Raw genomic sequence first — 15,760 nt, 5'->3', positions numbered from 1 at the left:
GGCCCCCACGAGGCCCGGCTCAAGGGGGCGCCTGGCTTGCTCTGAGTCAAAAGGAGCCCCTGGATGAAATGAATAAGAAAACGGCTTTAACCGTTTCATCGCCGATGGGCTCTGCAAAAACTTCCTGTGGGCTATGGGGGAGGGGCTGGGGGCTGGGTTCCCAGAGGGTTGGGGGGTAGGTACTGCCAATTCAGGGGTGGGGGAAACGGCTCTAGTGACCTTGGCAAGGGATGTCTAAGGCAAGACACCAGACACCGACCCTCGCCGGAGGTAGAGCCCCACTCCTTAAGCTCTAGGCCCCCAGTACTCGGTTCTCAGCCCCCACTGCCTGGAGGGGGGGTCTCAGAGTCCGCAGCCCCCTCCCCAAGGGCTTGAGTCACACAAGGGGAAAGCCGCGAGGGGTGAGTCACGGGGTGGAGAAGGGGAGCGAGGTCGGCTGCGGCCAGGGGACCCTCAAGCTGGCCTGAGTCACGCACGCCAGGGCCTCGCTGACCCCAGCCCCTTCCCCGGAGACCAGGAGGCCAGGAGCGGGCAGCGCATTGTCGGTGGAATACGGAGCTGGAGGAAGAGCGGGAGGGGGGAGGAAGCACGAGCCCGGCCGCGCGGGAAGCTCCGGTTCCCATGGTAACCGAGGGGTCTCTCAGCTCGATGGCGGGGTTCCTCCCTCGTCAGGGACGGTCCCCGCGAGCCGGGGAAGCCCCCGCGCGCTCTATCGAGGGGCCACAAGTTTCAGGTCGGGCAGGAAGGGGTTAACGGCAGCCCCCTCCCGGGTTTCACCCGCGCCCAAAGTCCCCGCCAGGGTGGGGCTGTGCCCCGCGCTCCCCCGCGCGCCTAACCCCCGCGGCCGCCCACGCACGCACGCACGCAGCTAGCCCATCCCCCCGCGCTCGCACGCACGATCGCGTCTGGCTCCACGCACGCAGCGACCCCCGTCGTGCCTCACGTCACGCACGACGCACGCGCCCCCGCAGCGCCGGGAGGGGCCGAGAGCGGCAGGACTCCGGGCGCTTGGCGCACCCCCCCAGCACATCACCGCCTCCTCACGCTGTCTTGTGTGACTTTGACACCCCCCCACGCAAGGTCACAAACTCTCAGATCCACAGTGTCACACGGACACAGGATACACCTGCCACACGTTGGCACAAACATTAACTAGTCCAGCCAGCTCCGCGGCGAATGTGGGCAGGGTCACACTGTCACACATCGTTTGTGGTAGGGCCATTTTCATACACAGATAGGTGGCATATACAGACACTCCGATAAAGCCACACCATCGAGACAAAGTAAGACACAGATAAAAGTCTTGGACCTCAGGACTCCAGTTGTCACACAGCCACTCCTCTCACATGGAGATTGTAGAGACACAGAGACACATGCTGGGGACGGACACGCGACGGTCATGCTGTCACGCAGACATCACAAGTAGGGCACATGAAGTAAAGTAGGGTCACAGACACAAACCCACAAGGCCACACACAGGGACACCAGATTGTCTCGGGGACATGGATAAACCAAGGACAAACATGACAGGCTCATGCTATCACAGAAAAACACATGATGGAGAGAAGTAGGACACGGTCACAGAAACACAACCTAAACCCATACTGAAGTACTGATTGTCATACATTCACTTCTCACACAAAGAATGACCTAGGGATATAGACACACAGCAAGGTCCCATAAAGAGAAGCATGTGCCCTAGTCCCTGACAGCACCCCCCAAAACCACCAAATCACACACACATAGCCTGTTGGGTAAATTCCCAGGGCCCCAAGACACAGATAGATGCAAACACATAGGCCTGTGCACACACAATCACAGACCCACCATCTCACACCTACATAGATGTGAACACACTTCACATGGACTCAGAGACATGTACAGACCCGGGGAGGGGGTCAGGATGGGAGTCCTGGTGGAATGTCAGTGTCTGGAGAGCAGAAAGCCTGCCAGAGTCCCTCATGGTATGGGGCATGGTGTCCACCCTGAGCTTGTGGTCAGCCCCGGGGGTGGGGGAGGGGCACCATCTCCAAATGTGTGAACCTAGGGTCTCCATCCCAGCTCTCATGACTGGGTCTCTGCCCAGATGTGAAGGCCGGAGGGGGCGGGCGGGGGTCCAGCTGTGGCCGCAGGGAGGGGTTGAGTCACCCGCTTCCCAGCAGTACAGCCCAGGCTGGGCCCAGCTGTTCCTGGAAACAGAGAGGAGGGGGTGGGGTCCCCAAACCAGCTGGGGGCTGCTGGTCCAGACCTGCACCCCGTCCTTAATGGAGGCCTCCAGATCATTCCCCAAACTTGGGGGCTCTCTCCACCGAAAGTGGGGGGTTTGAATCCTTCCCCCAAATAAAGGATCCCTGCTTCAAAATGAGGGTTTGTGACCCCTCTCTTTGGATTGAAGGCACACTGATGCCCCCAACAGTGGGGTTCCCTGCGTCACATAATAGGGATTGCTGCTCTTCCCTGCCAACGTAGGGAGCTCCCTTTCCCCCCAAACATGAGATTCCTTGCCGCCCCAAATGGAGGGTTGTGACTCCTCCCCCAACGTGAGGGCACCCAGACCTTCCTTTAAATCTGGGGACTTTTGGCTCCCTGAACATCTATAACGCCTATAATATCATGGCAACGTTAAAACAATTCAAGTCCATGCTCCGAATATTTAGATTCCTCCTAAACATCAAGATCCCTGCGGGTTTTGCAAGTATTGGGGACCCCACTCCCAAATATTTGGCAGTCCTAGCATGTCTCCCAACATTGGGCAACCAGGTCCTCTCACAAATAATCCCAGCCTCCTCTCCTTGTAACAGCCATAGCTCCGGCTCACCTTCCACTTCTGCCTGGTGGCAGGGGGGCCCCGCTTCCCCTTACTGGCAGCACCCTCTCCTTAGTGGGTGCGGGATAAGGGAATAAGCGGCGGCTGTTCTCACGCCCGCCGCCGTAAGGCAGCCTTGTCCGGAAGCCGGCACTGTTGGCCCTTGTCCCCTTCCTCCCTACTCCCCCCCACTCCACTCTACTCCCAGGGGATGGAGGCTGAAAACAACTCGGAAGGGGACGTGGGTGTGTAGACGAGCCTCCAAGGCCCCTGCGTGCGTGCAGTTGTGCGTCTGAGTGGGCTGTAACCTGGAGTCTGGTGCTAGAGTGATTGTGTTCCTGCGATGGTGCGGGGAGCGGAGGAGTGCGGGGGGGAGAGGGGAGCTGTAGTCATCCTGCTCAACCCATTCGGGGGCAGGGTCGCCGAAGCCAGACTCTGGGTTGGAGGGAGCAGCTCCCCGCCCCTCAGACCTAGACCCACCCCCAAAGCAGAGTCCGCCCCTCTCTCTGGGTACAGCTAATAACCTCTAATTACTGCTCATTACCTCGCCCGCTCCGCAGGGGAGGGACTGCCGGGGAACTCAGGCGTCAGAGGTCCGGTGCTTTAACCCCTCCCTTAAAGCCGGATCCACCCAGAACCTCTGTTTCCTCGCCTGCGAACCGGGAATTTAAAGAGCACTTGCTATCTAGAGTCGTGGAGATTTCAACCATCTATATATTTAAATCGCTTAGCGGAGAGACTGCATTTTGTAGGCACCCCATAAATGGTGGCTGCGATTTTATTGTTAACTAGTATTGTTAGCACTTTTCCTTTAAGCCCCCTTCACTGCCCAGACGGGGTCTCAGAGTGGGCCCATCCTTTTCCCCGTAGGCCGCGTTCCTGCTGTCTGGGCGCCCCGGGTGGGCCGTGGCGATCAGGGCGGCCCTGTCCTGGGTTCTGAGGGAGGAGGGCCCAGGCGCGGGGCTCAGGGAGGGGAAAGGGCAGGGAAAGCTCAGTGGAGGACGGATCCAGGCTAGGCAAATAAGTCTGTCCGTTACCTAGGACATGTGTCTGACGCATCCTGCCGTCGACTTAGAACCCAAATGCCCTTGTCTACCCCTAGGCAAGACTATCAAGTCACCTACACTGGGAAGAACCCTTTAGTGTTGTTCCCCCTCCAAGTCCATAGAATATATTAAGACCTGCCCCTCTCCTGCGCAAAGGCTCTGATCATAATGTGGCTAGACAGCAGAATTTCTTTCAGCCGAAGGGAAGGGACGAGAATGCGCCTGTACAACAGGGTGGGGCAGCTCCGCCTCCGATGAAAAGGAACGACGGTGAAGTCTCCGTTACCCCAAAAAGAGCTCGGGGAGGAGGGGAGGCGAAGCCACCCTTGGGATGCGCAAGGCTGGCCCAGACTGACCCCTAGCGGCAGGCTGGCGCCCAAAAGCTTCCCGGATCTAAGATGGAGGGTCTGAAGCCCTAAGCTGGTGCCGGGAGGAGATCACGTGTCCAGGGCGGGGCCTGCGCTTAGGGGGCGGGGCGGCGCTCTAGGCCGAGCGGGAGGTCGGGGCTGCGGGCGCTCGCTGGTGGCTGATCTGGACGCCGCTGCGGTGGCAGGGCTCCGCGGCCGGGGTTGAATCCAATCGGGAGCCATGAGCGTGGACAAGGCCGAGCTATGCGGGTCTCTGCTCACCTGGGTAGGTCGGGGGCGGGGCCAGGGACAGGTGTACGCCCTCTCTTTTCGCCCGGGAGCCCCGACCTTGGCTCTGTGCACCCTTCCGTCCTGGGGCAGGGAGGAGGAAGGGGTCGTCGGCCTGCCAGGCCGTTGCACTCTGGCCTGAGCACCTGACCCGTCAAGTGGCAGGTTTCCGTGTAAAGAGCAGGTGAGGCCACGCCCCTTGGTGGCTGGGTCATGTGGGGCGAGGGCACAGGTGAGCTGGCCTGGTCACGTGGTGCCTATGGGGACCAAGTGACTCGCGGTCTGACCTCGCCTGGTCGCGCGGGGTTTGTTGGGCAGAGGTATAATGAGGCCACGCCCCCTCCGGTCCGTCCAGGTGAGCAGAAGCTACTCCCCCACGGAGTTGGCTTGCTGAAGCAACAGGCCAGCCGCCACCCAGCACGTGAGGGTCCTGCTGACCGGAAAAGTCTGTAAAAGGGGTTTTGTTCCGTGGTCCCAGGCCCTGATAATGCCTGTTGCACTTTCCTCTCCCCCACCAGTTGCAGACGTTCCATGTCCCGCCCCCCTGTACCAGCCCCCAGGAACTGAGCAGTGGCCTCGCAGTAGCCTATGTGCTGAACCAGATGTGAGTGGGGCTGAGGGGGAGGGTCCCAAAAGGGTCCCCCAGCAGCTCATCCCACCTTCTCACCCCCAGAGACCCTTCCTGGTTCAACGAGGCATGGCTCCAGGGCATCTCAGACGACCCAGGTCCCAACCGGAGGTTGAAGGTGACAGGTGGACTCATGAATGGGGGACAGACTCGTGAAGAGTTGATCAGGGAAGGGTCAGTTAGACATGTCCTGGGTGATGGACAAACAGATCTGGACAGGAAGAGGGACAGATGTATGGTGACCAGCCAACTATGTATTTATTCCTTCATTCTTCTATTAAGCAGGCCTGGGTGTGCAGCAAGGAATAACTCAGACAAAACCCTGCATACACAAACATTAACATTGACTTCCAATGGCAATTAGCTCTATGAAGACAATAAAAGCTGGGCCACGAGAGAGAGCAACTGAGAGTGGGTGGGTGGTTACTCCAGATGGGCTGATCTCCATGTAAGATTTGGAGGAATAGCATTCCAGACACAGAGAGCAGCAAATGCAAAGGCCCTGAGTTGGAAATAAGCTTGGTGTGATCGAGGAAGGGCAGGGGGGTCAGAACAGAAAGCAAGGGGGCAGGAATGGTAGATGAGATCATCAAGGGCCTGGCAGGCTGGAGCAGGGAAGATAGATTCTATTTTAAGTGCTGTGTAAAGTCAAGGAAGGATTTTAGTAGAGGAAAGACACAAACCTGGCTTGGGCTTTAAAAAGCTCCCTCTGGATGCTTGTAGAGAAATGGAGGGGTGGGCAGCAAGAGTGGAAGCTGGTGCAATAATTCAGGTGAGAGATGATGATGGCTAGGGTCAAAGTGTAGTGGGGCAGGTGGTGAGAAGTGACTGGATTCTGGGGACACGTGAACAAGATGGGCAGGTGGGTAAGAAGGGCAGGCAGCCAGACAGGTCACTCCTAGGAGAGGGGACATACAGACAGAGAATGGGGCTAAACAAGATGAGATGACAAGGGATTGGGAGGCGAGACAGAGAAAAAAAGAATGGGCTAGACAGATTCAGGGTGGGGGCTGCTTGGCCCCTTCTGGGGGGATTTGGGACCCTGGACACAACTCCTTGCCCCTCCCCAGGTCAACAATCTGAAGACAATCTTACAGAGCCTGGTGGAGTACTCCCAGGATGTGAGTAACTGTAAAGGGATTTAGGGGGTTGGGTTGGGAGGAGGGGGGATCCGTCAGCCCCTGATACCCCTTCCTCCTCCCATCCTCAGGTCCTGGGGCATCCCATTTTGGAGCAGCACCTTCCAGATGTGAGCCTTATTGGCGAGTTCTCCGACCCAGAAGAGCTTGGCAAGCTGCTTCAGCTGGTGCTGGGCTGTGCTATCAGTTGCGAGAAGAAGCAGGGTATGGGAGGTTAGGGGGTCCCTAGGGGAAGACCTGAGGAAACGCTTCTTGCCCTTCCACCCTCCATCTCAGTCTCCCCCACCTTGACCCCCAGAGCACATCCAGAGAATCATGACGCTAGAGGAATCAGTTCAGCATGTGGTGATGGAAGCCATCCAGGAGGTAGGTGGGTATGCCCACTGTAGCGAGGAGCTTCAGGGGAGGGGACATCTCCAAGGCAGCTGGGCACAGGCTCTGCCCTGGTAAGGTCTGGGCTCTGTCTGGAACTCAGCTGGCCACATTTCCCTGTCCCATGTGTCTGCCAGCGCCCCCCAGCTCTAAGTCACAACCTAGCACACTAAAAGGGCCAGGCCTCGGAATTCCCTGGTGGTCCAGTGGTTAGGACTCAGCGCTTTCACTGCTATGGCCCCGGTTCAATCCCTGTTTGAAGAACTAGGATCCCACAAGGCGTGCAGTGTGGCCAGGTGGCCGGGGAGTGGGGAAGGACCAGGACTCCCTGCGTGCTGGACACATGAGGCAGCCTCTGGGCTGGGGTTATTGGGGAGGACTGGCTTTGGGGACAGGAGGATGGAGTAGTTCTTAGTCTGGATTGTAGAAGCCTTGGAGGCTGCCCTCAGAGGGCCCAGTTCATCTCAATGTCCTCCCACTGCACCCCCCCCTCCAGCTCATGACCAAAGACACCTCTGACTCCCTGTCACCGGAAACATATGGGAACTTTGATAGCCAGGTAAGGGGTGGGGACCTTGTTAAAGGTCCGACCCCATTACTGATTTTCAGGGCTACCTAAGGAGCAAGGGCTTGATCTTAAGCCTGTAAACCACTCCCATCCTCCAGGGTCCTATCCTCTTCCCTTGCCAGGTCCCCAGGGTTCCTGAATTGCCTTTTCTCCAGTCCCCTCAGGTCCCAGCCCTCTCTTCTTAGATCTTGAGGGTTTCTTGGCTCCCTCCTCTCTGTCCCTGAAATCCCATCCTCCGTTTCCCCATTTTCCTCCCCTGGATCCCTGAGTTTCTTGTTTCTCCCCACCCTCCCCCCTCAACTCCTCTCATCAGTCCCGCAGGTACTACTTCCTGAGTGAGGAGGCTGACGAGGGTGACGAGCTGCGGCAGCGCTGTCTGGACCTGGAGCGGCAGGTGGGGCCGAGGTGGGGGTCCACAGGTTCTCCCAGGGCAGGGCCGCCCGCATAGCCCCTCTCCCAGCTCCGGCTCGTCTGTATGCCCTGCCCACAGCTGGTACTCCTGTCAGAGGAGAAGCAGAGCCTGGTTCAGGAAAATGAGGTGCTGAGGGAGCGGGTGGGCCGGTCCGAGGGTGAGGGTGCCACCGGCCTCACCTCCAAGAAGCTGCTACTGCTGCAGTCCCAGCTGGAGCAGCTGCAGGAAGAGAACTTCAGGTATGGTCAGTTGGGGACAGGGCCAGCAGGCCAGGGGACTGGGGCAGGCACAGTCCCTTCATGTGGTGCTTCCCCCACCCCCAGGCTGGAGAGCGGCAGGGAGGACGAGCGCGTGCGCTGTGCTGAGCTGGAACGGGAGGTCGCCGAGCTGCAGCAGAGGAACCAGGAGCTGACCAGCCTGGCCCAGGAGGCACAGGCCCTGAAGGATGAAATGGATGAACTTCGGTGAGTGGCAGGTCCCCACCACACACCCCCATTGCCAGAGTGCCCCTCTGATGCCATAGGACCTCTGTAACCCCCAAATTCCTAGTGGGCACCCACAATGCCCTGTTGACTCCACCGCACTATCCTGGAATCCACCTTGTCCTCTGGACAACACCAAACTCCCTGGATCCATGGTGCCCCCCAGGACCCCACAGTGTCCCCCTGTTATCCCACATTGTATCCCACATACCTTAGAGCAGGGGTCACAAACCCCTGGGCCGCGGACTGGTTCCGGTCCGCAGCCTGTTAGGAACTGGGCCACACAGCAGGAGGTGAGCAGAGGGCGAGAGAGTGAAGCTTCATCTGCCGCTCCCCATCGCTCCCCACCACTCTCCATCACTCTCCATCACTCGCATTACTGCCTGAACTATCCCCCTACCCCCCGCCGGTCCGTGGAAATATTGTCTTCCATGAAACCGGTCCCTGGTGCCAGAAAGTGTGGGGACCGCTGCCTTATAGGATCCCTGTGACCCCAGCAAGCCTAGGGGGTCATAATGCTCCCCAGACCCCACTGCACCATTCTGGGACCTATCATGCCCCAGCATCCCATGGTGCCCTTCAGGACCCCACAATGCAATAACTTTGCCCCTGGTGACCCCTCTGTCCCCCCATCACATGACTGTACCTTCTTATGACTCCACAGCATCCCTGCAAGCACAAAGTGCTTGGTAGGCCCCCATAGCACCCACCCCTCAACCTCACTGTGCCTTCTGTTGCCTCAAAGGGCTCCCCTGTGACCCCCATGGCATTCCTGTAATGTTAAAGTGCCTAATGAGCCCCTACCATACCTTCAAGAGCCCCACAGTGCTCTGCCTCAAAGATCCCCCATGACCCCACCACGGCCCCTGCACCCACAATACCCTTGTTAGGCCCATAGATACATCATGACCCCAAAGTGTCCATGGGGGCTCCTCAGAACCTCTGGGCCCCATCATTCCCCCTGTAACCCCACAGTCATTTTTGTGTCCCCCAGTTTCTGATTTTGACCCTGGGCTAACCATTGATGTTTAGGGCTCCCTTTATGCTCCCTAATGATTCCCCCAACGCCACCAGGCCCCGCTGACCCCTGACCCTCATGACCCATCACCTTGAACCCAAATGCCCCAAGGCTGACCTGACACCTTCCCCTGCCCTGAGGGCCTCGCATCCAGGCTGAACCCTTGACCTCAGACCCGCCACCTCTTCCCATTGCCCCCGCCCGCAGGCAGTCGTCAGAGCGCGCAGGGCAGCTGGAGGCCACGCTGAGCAGCTGCCGGCGCCGCCTGGGCGAGCTGCGGGAGCTGCGGCGGCAGGTGCGGCAGCTGGAGGAGCGCAACGCCGGCCACGCAGAGCGCACGCGGCAGCTGGAGGAAGAGCTGCGCCGGGCCGGCTCCCTGCGCGCCCAGCTAGAGGCGCAGCGGCGGCAGGTACGGGCGGGGGCCTGGACCTGGACTGGGGTGGGGGCTTCTCTTGGCCGGCCGCTGACTTTAGCTCACCCTCAGCGTGGTGCTAAGTCCTTCCACCCAGCGTCTGCTCCCATTTTTATATAGAGGCCACACCCTTTAGGCCAGCCAGCTCCTCCCTAGGCTTGTAAGCCCCACCCCTTAAGCCTCCTCCAAGTTCCCTCAGCTGGTCCCTCTGGCTCCGCCCTTTCACCTTGTACTCAGTCCCTGCCCCTCCTTCCCACCCTGCTGTCCTCTCCCCTCTCCTCTGTTTAGGTTCAGGAATTGCAGGGCCAGCGGCAGGAGGAGGCCATGAAGGCCGAGAAATGGCTATTCGAGTGCCGCAATCTGGAAGAAAAGTATGAGTTGGTGTCAAAGGAGAAGGAGGTGAGGCTGAGGTCCCTCCACCCAAGCCCCACCCTGACCATCGTGGCAGAGCCCATTCCCTAGGACAGCAGTCCCCAACCTTTATAAGATTTTTTTTTAAGGGAACTTTATTATTTTTATTTATTTATGTTTTGGCTGCGTTGGGTCTTCGTTGCTGCACGCGGGCTTTCTCTAGTTGCGGTGAGGGGGGCTACTCTTCATTGCGGTGCGTGGGCTTCTCACTGAGGTGGCTTTTCCTGTTGCAGAGCACAGGCTCTAGGCGCACGGACTTCAGTAGTTGTGGCACGTGGGCTCAGTAGTTGTATCTCACGTGCTTGGTTGCTCCGCAGCATGTGGGATCTTCCCGGACCAGGGCTCCAACCTGTGTACCCTGGATTCTTAACCACTGCGCCATCAGGGAAGCCCAGAAGTGCCCAACCTTTTTGGCACCAGGGACCGGTTTCGTGGAAGACATTTTTTCCACGGACTGGGGGTTGGGGGCAGTAATGCGAGCAATGGGGAGCTATAGGGAGTGGCAGACGAAACTTCACTTTCTTGCCCATCGCTCACCTCCTGCTGTGTGGCCCGGTTCCTAACAGGCCGCGGACCGGTACCGGTCTGCGGCCCAGGGGTTGGGGACCCCTATCCTAGGAGACCGATCCAGCCTCAAGTGGCCTGTTGCATCCCATCCCTCCAGCGGCTGCTGGCAGAACGGGACTCCCTGCGGGAGGCCAATGAGGAGCTGCGCTGCGCCCAGTTGCAGCCTCGCGGGCTGACCCAAGCCGGTGAGTTGGAGGCCCATCCCAGGGCCTGGGAGATGGCTGGCCTGGCCTTACCTGGTCTGGTGTGCTGTTAGGGCAGGCAGAAAAGGCAGTGTCCCAGGGCTTGTCTAGGTTGGGGGCAGAGCTAGGCCACATTGGAGGGAGGCTAGAGTGGAAAGAGGTGACATGGGCTGACAGAAAGCAGGGACTGTGTATCGGGGCTCTGGGTGGGGCAAAGGCAAACCCAGGCCAAGGATCATGGCTCCTTGTCATGCCAGGGGTGGGGTTTGGGTCAAGTCAGGCTTTTGGCCGAAGTTGAACCCCCAAAGATGCTTCTCGGAAAGAGGATCCTAGGGATGGGGACAGAAACTGTGCAGCCACCTGAAGACTTTTCACACATTCTCCAGACCCTTCACTGGATCCCACCTCACCGGCTGTGGAAAACTTAGCAGCCGAGATCCTACCTGCGGAGCTCAGGTATCCTGGGGTCACTCAGAGCTCTGGCCCCACTGGGGCCTGCCAGTGCCCACCCTCAGCCCCGTCCCCAGTACAGGTATTTACCACTAGCCAGGCCTGCTCAACTTGGTTCCCAAGTCCTAGCCGGGCTTCTAGGCCCACTCACTCCTAATTCTGCTCTTACCTGGCCAGGGCTCTACCCCTATTGGTGCCTCACCTCTTCAGGATCCGTCCTGAGTGCACAAATTAGATCCAACCCATCTGTCTCCACCCCCCAGGCAAAAATCCTTTGCTCCAGCCCTGCCCACATTGGGTTCTGCCCCCAGGATACAGCCCTGTCCTCAGTATATTCCCTGTTAGGTTCACTGCCCTGTGCGCTGCCCGTAAGAACTCCCACCCCAGCTTTCCACTTTTCAGTGTCTTACTTTACCGGCAGCCGCATCTCAGTGTTCTAACCCTCTCCTGTAGCCCCACCCTTCCCTGGCGCCACCCCTAGACCCAGCTCATGGCTCCGCCCACTTTGCCCCCCAGCCCCACCGGCGCTCCGCCCACCCATGCCTAGGCGCTGTCCCCTGTACTCTAACCCTACCCCAGGGTCTGGCTGGGCTCTTCCCCCAGGGCTCTATCCCTCTCCTGGCCGCGTCTGCCCAGTTTCCCTGCTGGAGCCTTGGTAGGCCTGAGTGGTGACCCATCTCCCGCACTGCTCACTCCTTCCCGGTCCGCAGGGAGACGCTCCTACAGCTTCAGCTGGAGAACAAGCGCCTGTGCCAGCAGGAGGCGGCCGACCGGGAACGGCAGGAGGAGCTGCAGCGCCACCTGGAGGAGGCCAACCGCGCGCGCCACGGCCTGGAGATGCAGCACCGGTGAGGACCCACCTGGCGGAGGGGGGCCTCTCACACGCTTGGAGGGGGGCTGAGGGCGGGCGCAGGCACTAAGTGGGCCCCCCAACCCTGCAGGCTGAACCAGCAGCAGCTGTCGGAGCTGCGGGCCCAGGTGGAGGACCTGCAGAAGGCCCTGCAGGAGCAGGGGGGCAAGACTGAAGATGTGAGTGCCCACCTCCTCCCTGCCTGGCCCTCCTTTGTGTCCCCCAATAACCCTTCTCTCTCTTCCCCCTGCTGCCCGATGCCCCGTGAAGTCCATTGTAAGTACCTTGAGCCCAGGGTGGCACCCCCTACCCTCAGTCTGGAAAGAGGTTGGGACCTCTGGAGCCCTCACTCACCCAGTGCCTCTTCTCTCCTCCAGTCAACCCTGCTGAAGAGGAAGCTGGAGGAGCATCTGTGAGTCCCAGAGTGGGGGTACTCTTCGTGGGGGGAAAGGCTGGGGCAAAGGTGTGGGAGGTGGATCCGGTGTCGATGGGGAGTTCTTGATGAGGAAAGGGAGTCTGACGGGTCAGCTCAAGTGGGGCCTTATAGACTAAGGGAAGGCATGTGGAATGTTTTGGGGGAACAATGGGGTGCCACAGAGGAAATTGCAACAAGGTTGTGTGACAAAGTAATAGTCACCTTTTACTTTTGCATTGTTAAAAAGGAAAGTTGTTTTTTTGTGTTTTTCATTTTTGGCCACACTGTGTGGCTTGTGGAATCTTAGTTCCCCAACCGGGGATTGAACCCGGGCCCACATCAGTGAAAGCTCCGAGTCCTAACCCCTGGACTGCCAGGGAATTCCCAAAAAAGGAACTATTAAAAAAAAAAAGAAAGAAAGAAACTATTTTAAATGGCTATCACATTTATAGTTTAAAAACCAAAATGTATACCGAGCTATACAGAAATAAAGGGTAAACCTCTGAGTGCTCCCTCATTGACTCAGTTTCCACCCCATTCCACCCTCATTTCTATTAGTTTATTATGGAAATCCTTCCAGAATTTTTAAAGCAGATCCAAATGAATATGAATATAGATTTTTACTATCATTCCTTATTTACGCAAAAAGTAGTGTAATATGTGCACTTTGCTTTCCCTACTTAACAAGTTAACTGGAGAAATTTCTCCTTAAGAATAAATAAAGGAGTCCTTCTTATTTTTTTTTTCACATATAGCAGCCTTTGTCAACTGGGGTTCCATAGGGGAACTAGGCCTTACAGAAAATTATTTTCGTGACTATTTTCTCAGTTCTGCCAAGGATGCAATGAAGCTAAGGCCGACCTGGAACACAGAAAGTTATTTCCTTACAGAGGATGGATACCTGGAGGCATTAGGGCTTAATTCTCCTGTAGAATTCTGGTCCAGAAGGTCTGGCCTATAGCATTTTTTGTAATATTGTAATGTGTTTAACTCATTCTTTCTAGGTATTTGCAATTTCAAGCAATGTAACAAAGTAAACCTTGTATAGGCATCATTTTGCTTGTGTGCAAATATACACAAAAATGCAATGGGTGGCTCCCAGGGTACATGCCTTTGTAATTTTAGTAGACATAGCCAGAGGTTCACTATTAGATGTTACACCATGTTCCATGTCCGACACATGATAATAGTCTCACCTACAGGAATCTTTGGGGTTTTGCCACAGGTGGCAGAACTGTCAATTATTAGCTTGCATTTCCTTTCCTGTTTTAAAAATGTTTAAAAGTTTTAATTTATTTTTGGCTGCGTTGGGTCTTTGTTGCTGCACGCGGGCTTCCTCTAGTTGCAGCAAGTGGGGGCTACTCTTTGTTGCAGTGCGTGGGCTTCTCATTGCGGTGGCTTCTCTTGTCATGGAGCACGGGCTCAGTAGTTGTGGCTCGTGGGCTCTAGAGCACAGGCTCAGTAGTTGTGGCGCACGGGCTTAGTTACTCCACAGCATGTGGGATCTTCCCGGACCAGGACTCGAACCCGTGTCCCCTTCATTGGCAGGCAGACTCTTAACCACTGTGCCACCAGGGAAGTCCCATATTTCCTTTTGTTTTATAAGAGATTTGCATTCCAGAAAGATACCTGGCTGCTGGGTAGAGAATGGAACTGAGGGGTTGAGAGTAGAGGGGGCTGGCAAGGGATGATGGTGCCTGGACCAGCGAGTGGGCTGTGGAATGGGGAGAAGTGGACAAATGGGAGGGCTGGTCCAGGGCCCACCTGATGAGGGGTGTAGAGGGTTGGGACTCTGATGGCTGAGGAGATGGTGGGGCCAGCGCACATAACCCCCAGGCTTGGGGTCAGGCAGAAAGGTCTGCAGGGACACTTCTGGCTGGCTGGGAAGGCTGTGGCCACCACTAGGAGAAAAGAAATGGGCCCAGAGCTCAGCCTACTGCTGCCGGTCCCCTGCCCGCAGGCAGAAGCTGCATGAGGCAGATCTGGAGCTGCAGCGGAAGCGCGAGTACATCGAGGAGCTAGAGCCCCCTGCCGATAGCAGCAGTGAGTGGGACTGGGTGGCCGGCTGGGTGCAGGGAGCCCCAAGCTTGGCACAGAGCTGAGGGGCCACCTGTTCCCCCAGCAGCCCGGCGTATCGAGGAGCTGCAGCACAACCTGCAGAAGAAGGACGCGGACTTGCGGGCCATGGAGGAGCGGTACCGCCGCTACGTGGACAAGGCGCGCACAGTGAGGACGGGCGCTGGGTGCCCTACACGCCTTCTGCCGAGGCTGCTGCCTCCCATTGGTTCATGCCTCCTGCCCCCACACCTGTCATATCTAATCATGTCACAGACTTTTACACCACGGCCTGTGAGGCCAAGGTCACCCTGGCTGTGTCTTCCCCAACCCCTAGGTCATACAGACCCTGGAACCCAAGCAGCGGTCACCTGGGGGGGCTCCTCCGGAACTCCACACCCTGAGGACACAGCTTCGAGAGCGGGATGTCCGCATCCGGCACCTGGAGGTGGGTGTCCTTGTCCCTTCTCACTGTCCTCAGCATATCCAGGTCCTTGACTATTGCCTCCTTAGCAGATGGACTTTGAGAAGAGTCGAAGTCAGCGAGAGCAGGAAGAAAAGCTGCTCATCAGTGCCTGGTATAATATGGTGAGTGCACCGTTGCCATGGCTGAAGTATTGGGTGGGCATGGCGGTCCTGTGGGCTCACCTGACCCCAACTATGCCCCTCCCTCCAGGGCATGGCTCTGCAGCAGCGAGCCGGGGAAGAGCGGGCACCTGCCCATGCCCAGTCATTCCTGGCACAGCAGCGGCTGGCCACCAATGCTCGCCGCGGACCCCTGGGACGCCTAGCACCCCTGAACATGCGCCCCACTGACAAGCATTGATGGATCTCAGGATCCTGCCACCTGTCCAGCCAATCAGGGCTTAATCCACCCTGGATTCCCCTGACTCACATGGGGCCCAGCATTATGCCTCAGCCAGTTGCTTGAGAGCCTTGAAGTCATAATCTCTGCCCTTTTCTCTCCCAGGTGGGACGAGAGTGCAGGATGAGGCGGGAGGCAGGAATGGGCCTATTCTTTTTAGCAATGTGATTCTTATTCTTGATTTTAGTGAGCTGCCAGGGGAGAGAGTGATTTTATATTTGAGAAGAAAGATAATAAAGACTTTCAATCTGACCTGGCTGGACTCTGGGCTCTGAGGGGAGGGAGAGAAGGTAGGCCAGGGGCTCAGGTCACTGCTTTTAAGAAAATCCTAGCTTGTGTTCTTACTAAAGTGTGAGTGACCGATAGCACCCCGTAGGAAGTTTGAATCATGTTTGTATCTGTGTAACTGTATGTGTGTGTGGTGGGTTTTGAAGAAGCTTCAGACAA

The 15,760-nt window shown here is 57.5% G+C and overlaps 1 protein-coding gene across 5 annotated transcripts; it reads left to right on the top strand.

Moving 5' to 3' along the window:
• The first annotated feature begins 4,351 nt into the window (after positions 1-4,351).
• On the top strand, positions 4,352-15,760 carry HOOK2 (hook microtubule tethering protein 2). Of its 5 annotated transcripts, none has more exons than XM_082649766.1 (22): positions 4,352-4,485; positions 5,006-5,091; positions 5,161-5,233; positions 6,186-6,236; positions 6,326-6,458; positions 6,553-6,620; positions 7,123-7,185; positions 7,508-7,588; positions 7,685-7,845; positions 7,930-8,070; positions 9,314-9,515; positions 9,807-9,917; positions 10,594-10,681; positions 11,065-11,134; positions 11,839-11,976; positions 12,070-12,157; positions 12,356-12,390; positions 14,354-14,436; positions 14,519-14,619; positions 14,786-14,896; positions 14,965-15,036; positions 15,125-15,760. In XM_082649766.1, exons 1-22 carry the CDS (start codon positions 4,441-4,443, stop codon positions 15,272-15,274), a joined length of 2,151 nt encoding a protein of 716 aa, XP_082505892.1. In that variant the 5' UTR covers positions 4,352-4,440; the 3' UTR covers positions 15,275-15,760. The 5 variants fall into 5 exon arrangements, with proteins under 5 accessions (XP_082505892.1, XP_082505891.1, XP_082505890.1 ...); XM_082649765.1 differs by having other exon boundaries at positions 14,516-14,619; XM_082649764.1 differs by having other exon boundaries at positions 14,516-14,619; positions 14,962-15,036.

The sequence above is a fragment of the Grampus griseus genome (assembly GCF_964374135.1).
Source record: "Grampus griseus genome assembly, chromosome: 3".
Classification (NCBI taxonomy): Eukaryota; Metazoa; Chordata; class Mammalia; order Artiodactyla; family Delphinidae; genus Grampus; species Grampus griseus.
This window is presented reverse-complemented; position numbering and strand designations above follow the sequence as displayed.

What these genes read in the sequence shown, in the direction of transcription:
- HOOK2 (XM_082649763.1), top strand. Translation starts at nt 4,441, where the DNA reads ATGAGCGTGGACAAGGCCGAGCTATGCGGGTCTCTGCTCACCTGG. An exon ending in CTGCAGGAAGAGAACTTCAG is followed by an intron (nt 7,846 to 7,929) that starts GTATGGTCAGTT and finishes CCCCACCCCCAG; the next exon opens with GCTGGAGAGCGGCAGGGAGG. An exon ending in TCGCGGGCTGACCCAAGCCG is followed by an intron (nt 10,682 to 11,064) that starts GTGAGTTGGAGG and finishes CACATTCTCCAG; the next exon opens with ACCCTTCACTGGATCCCACC.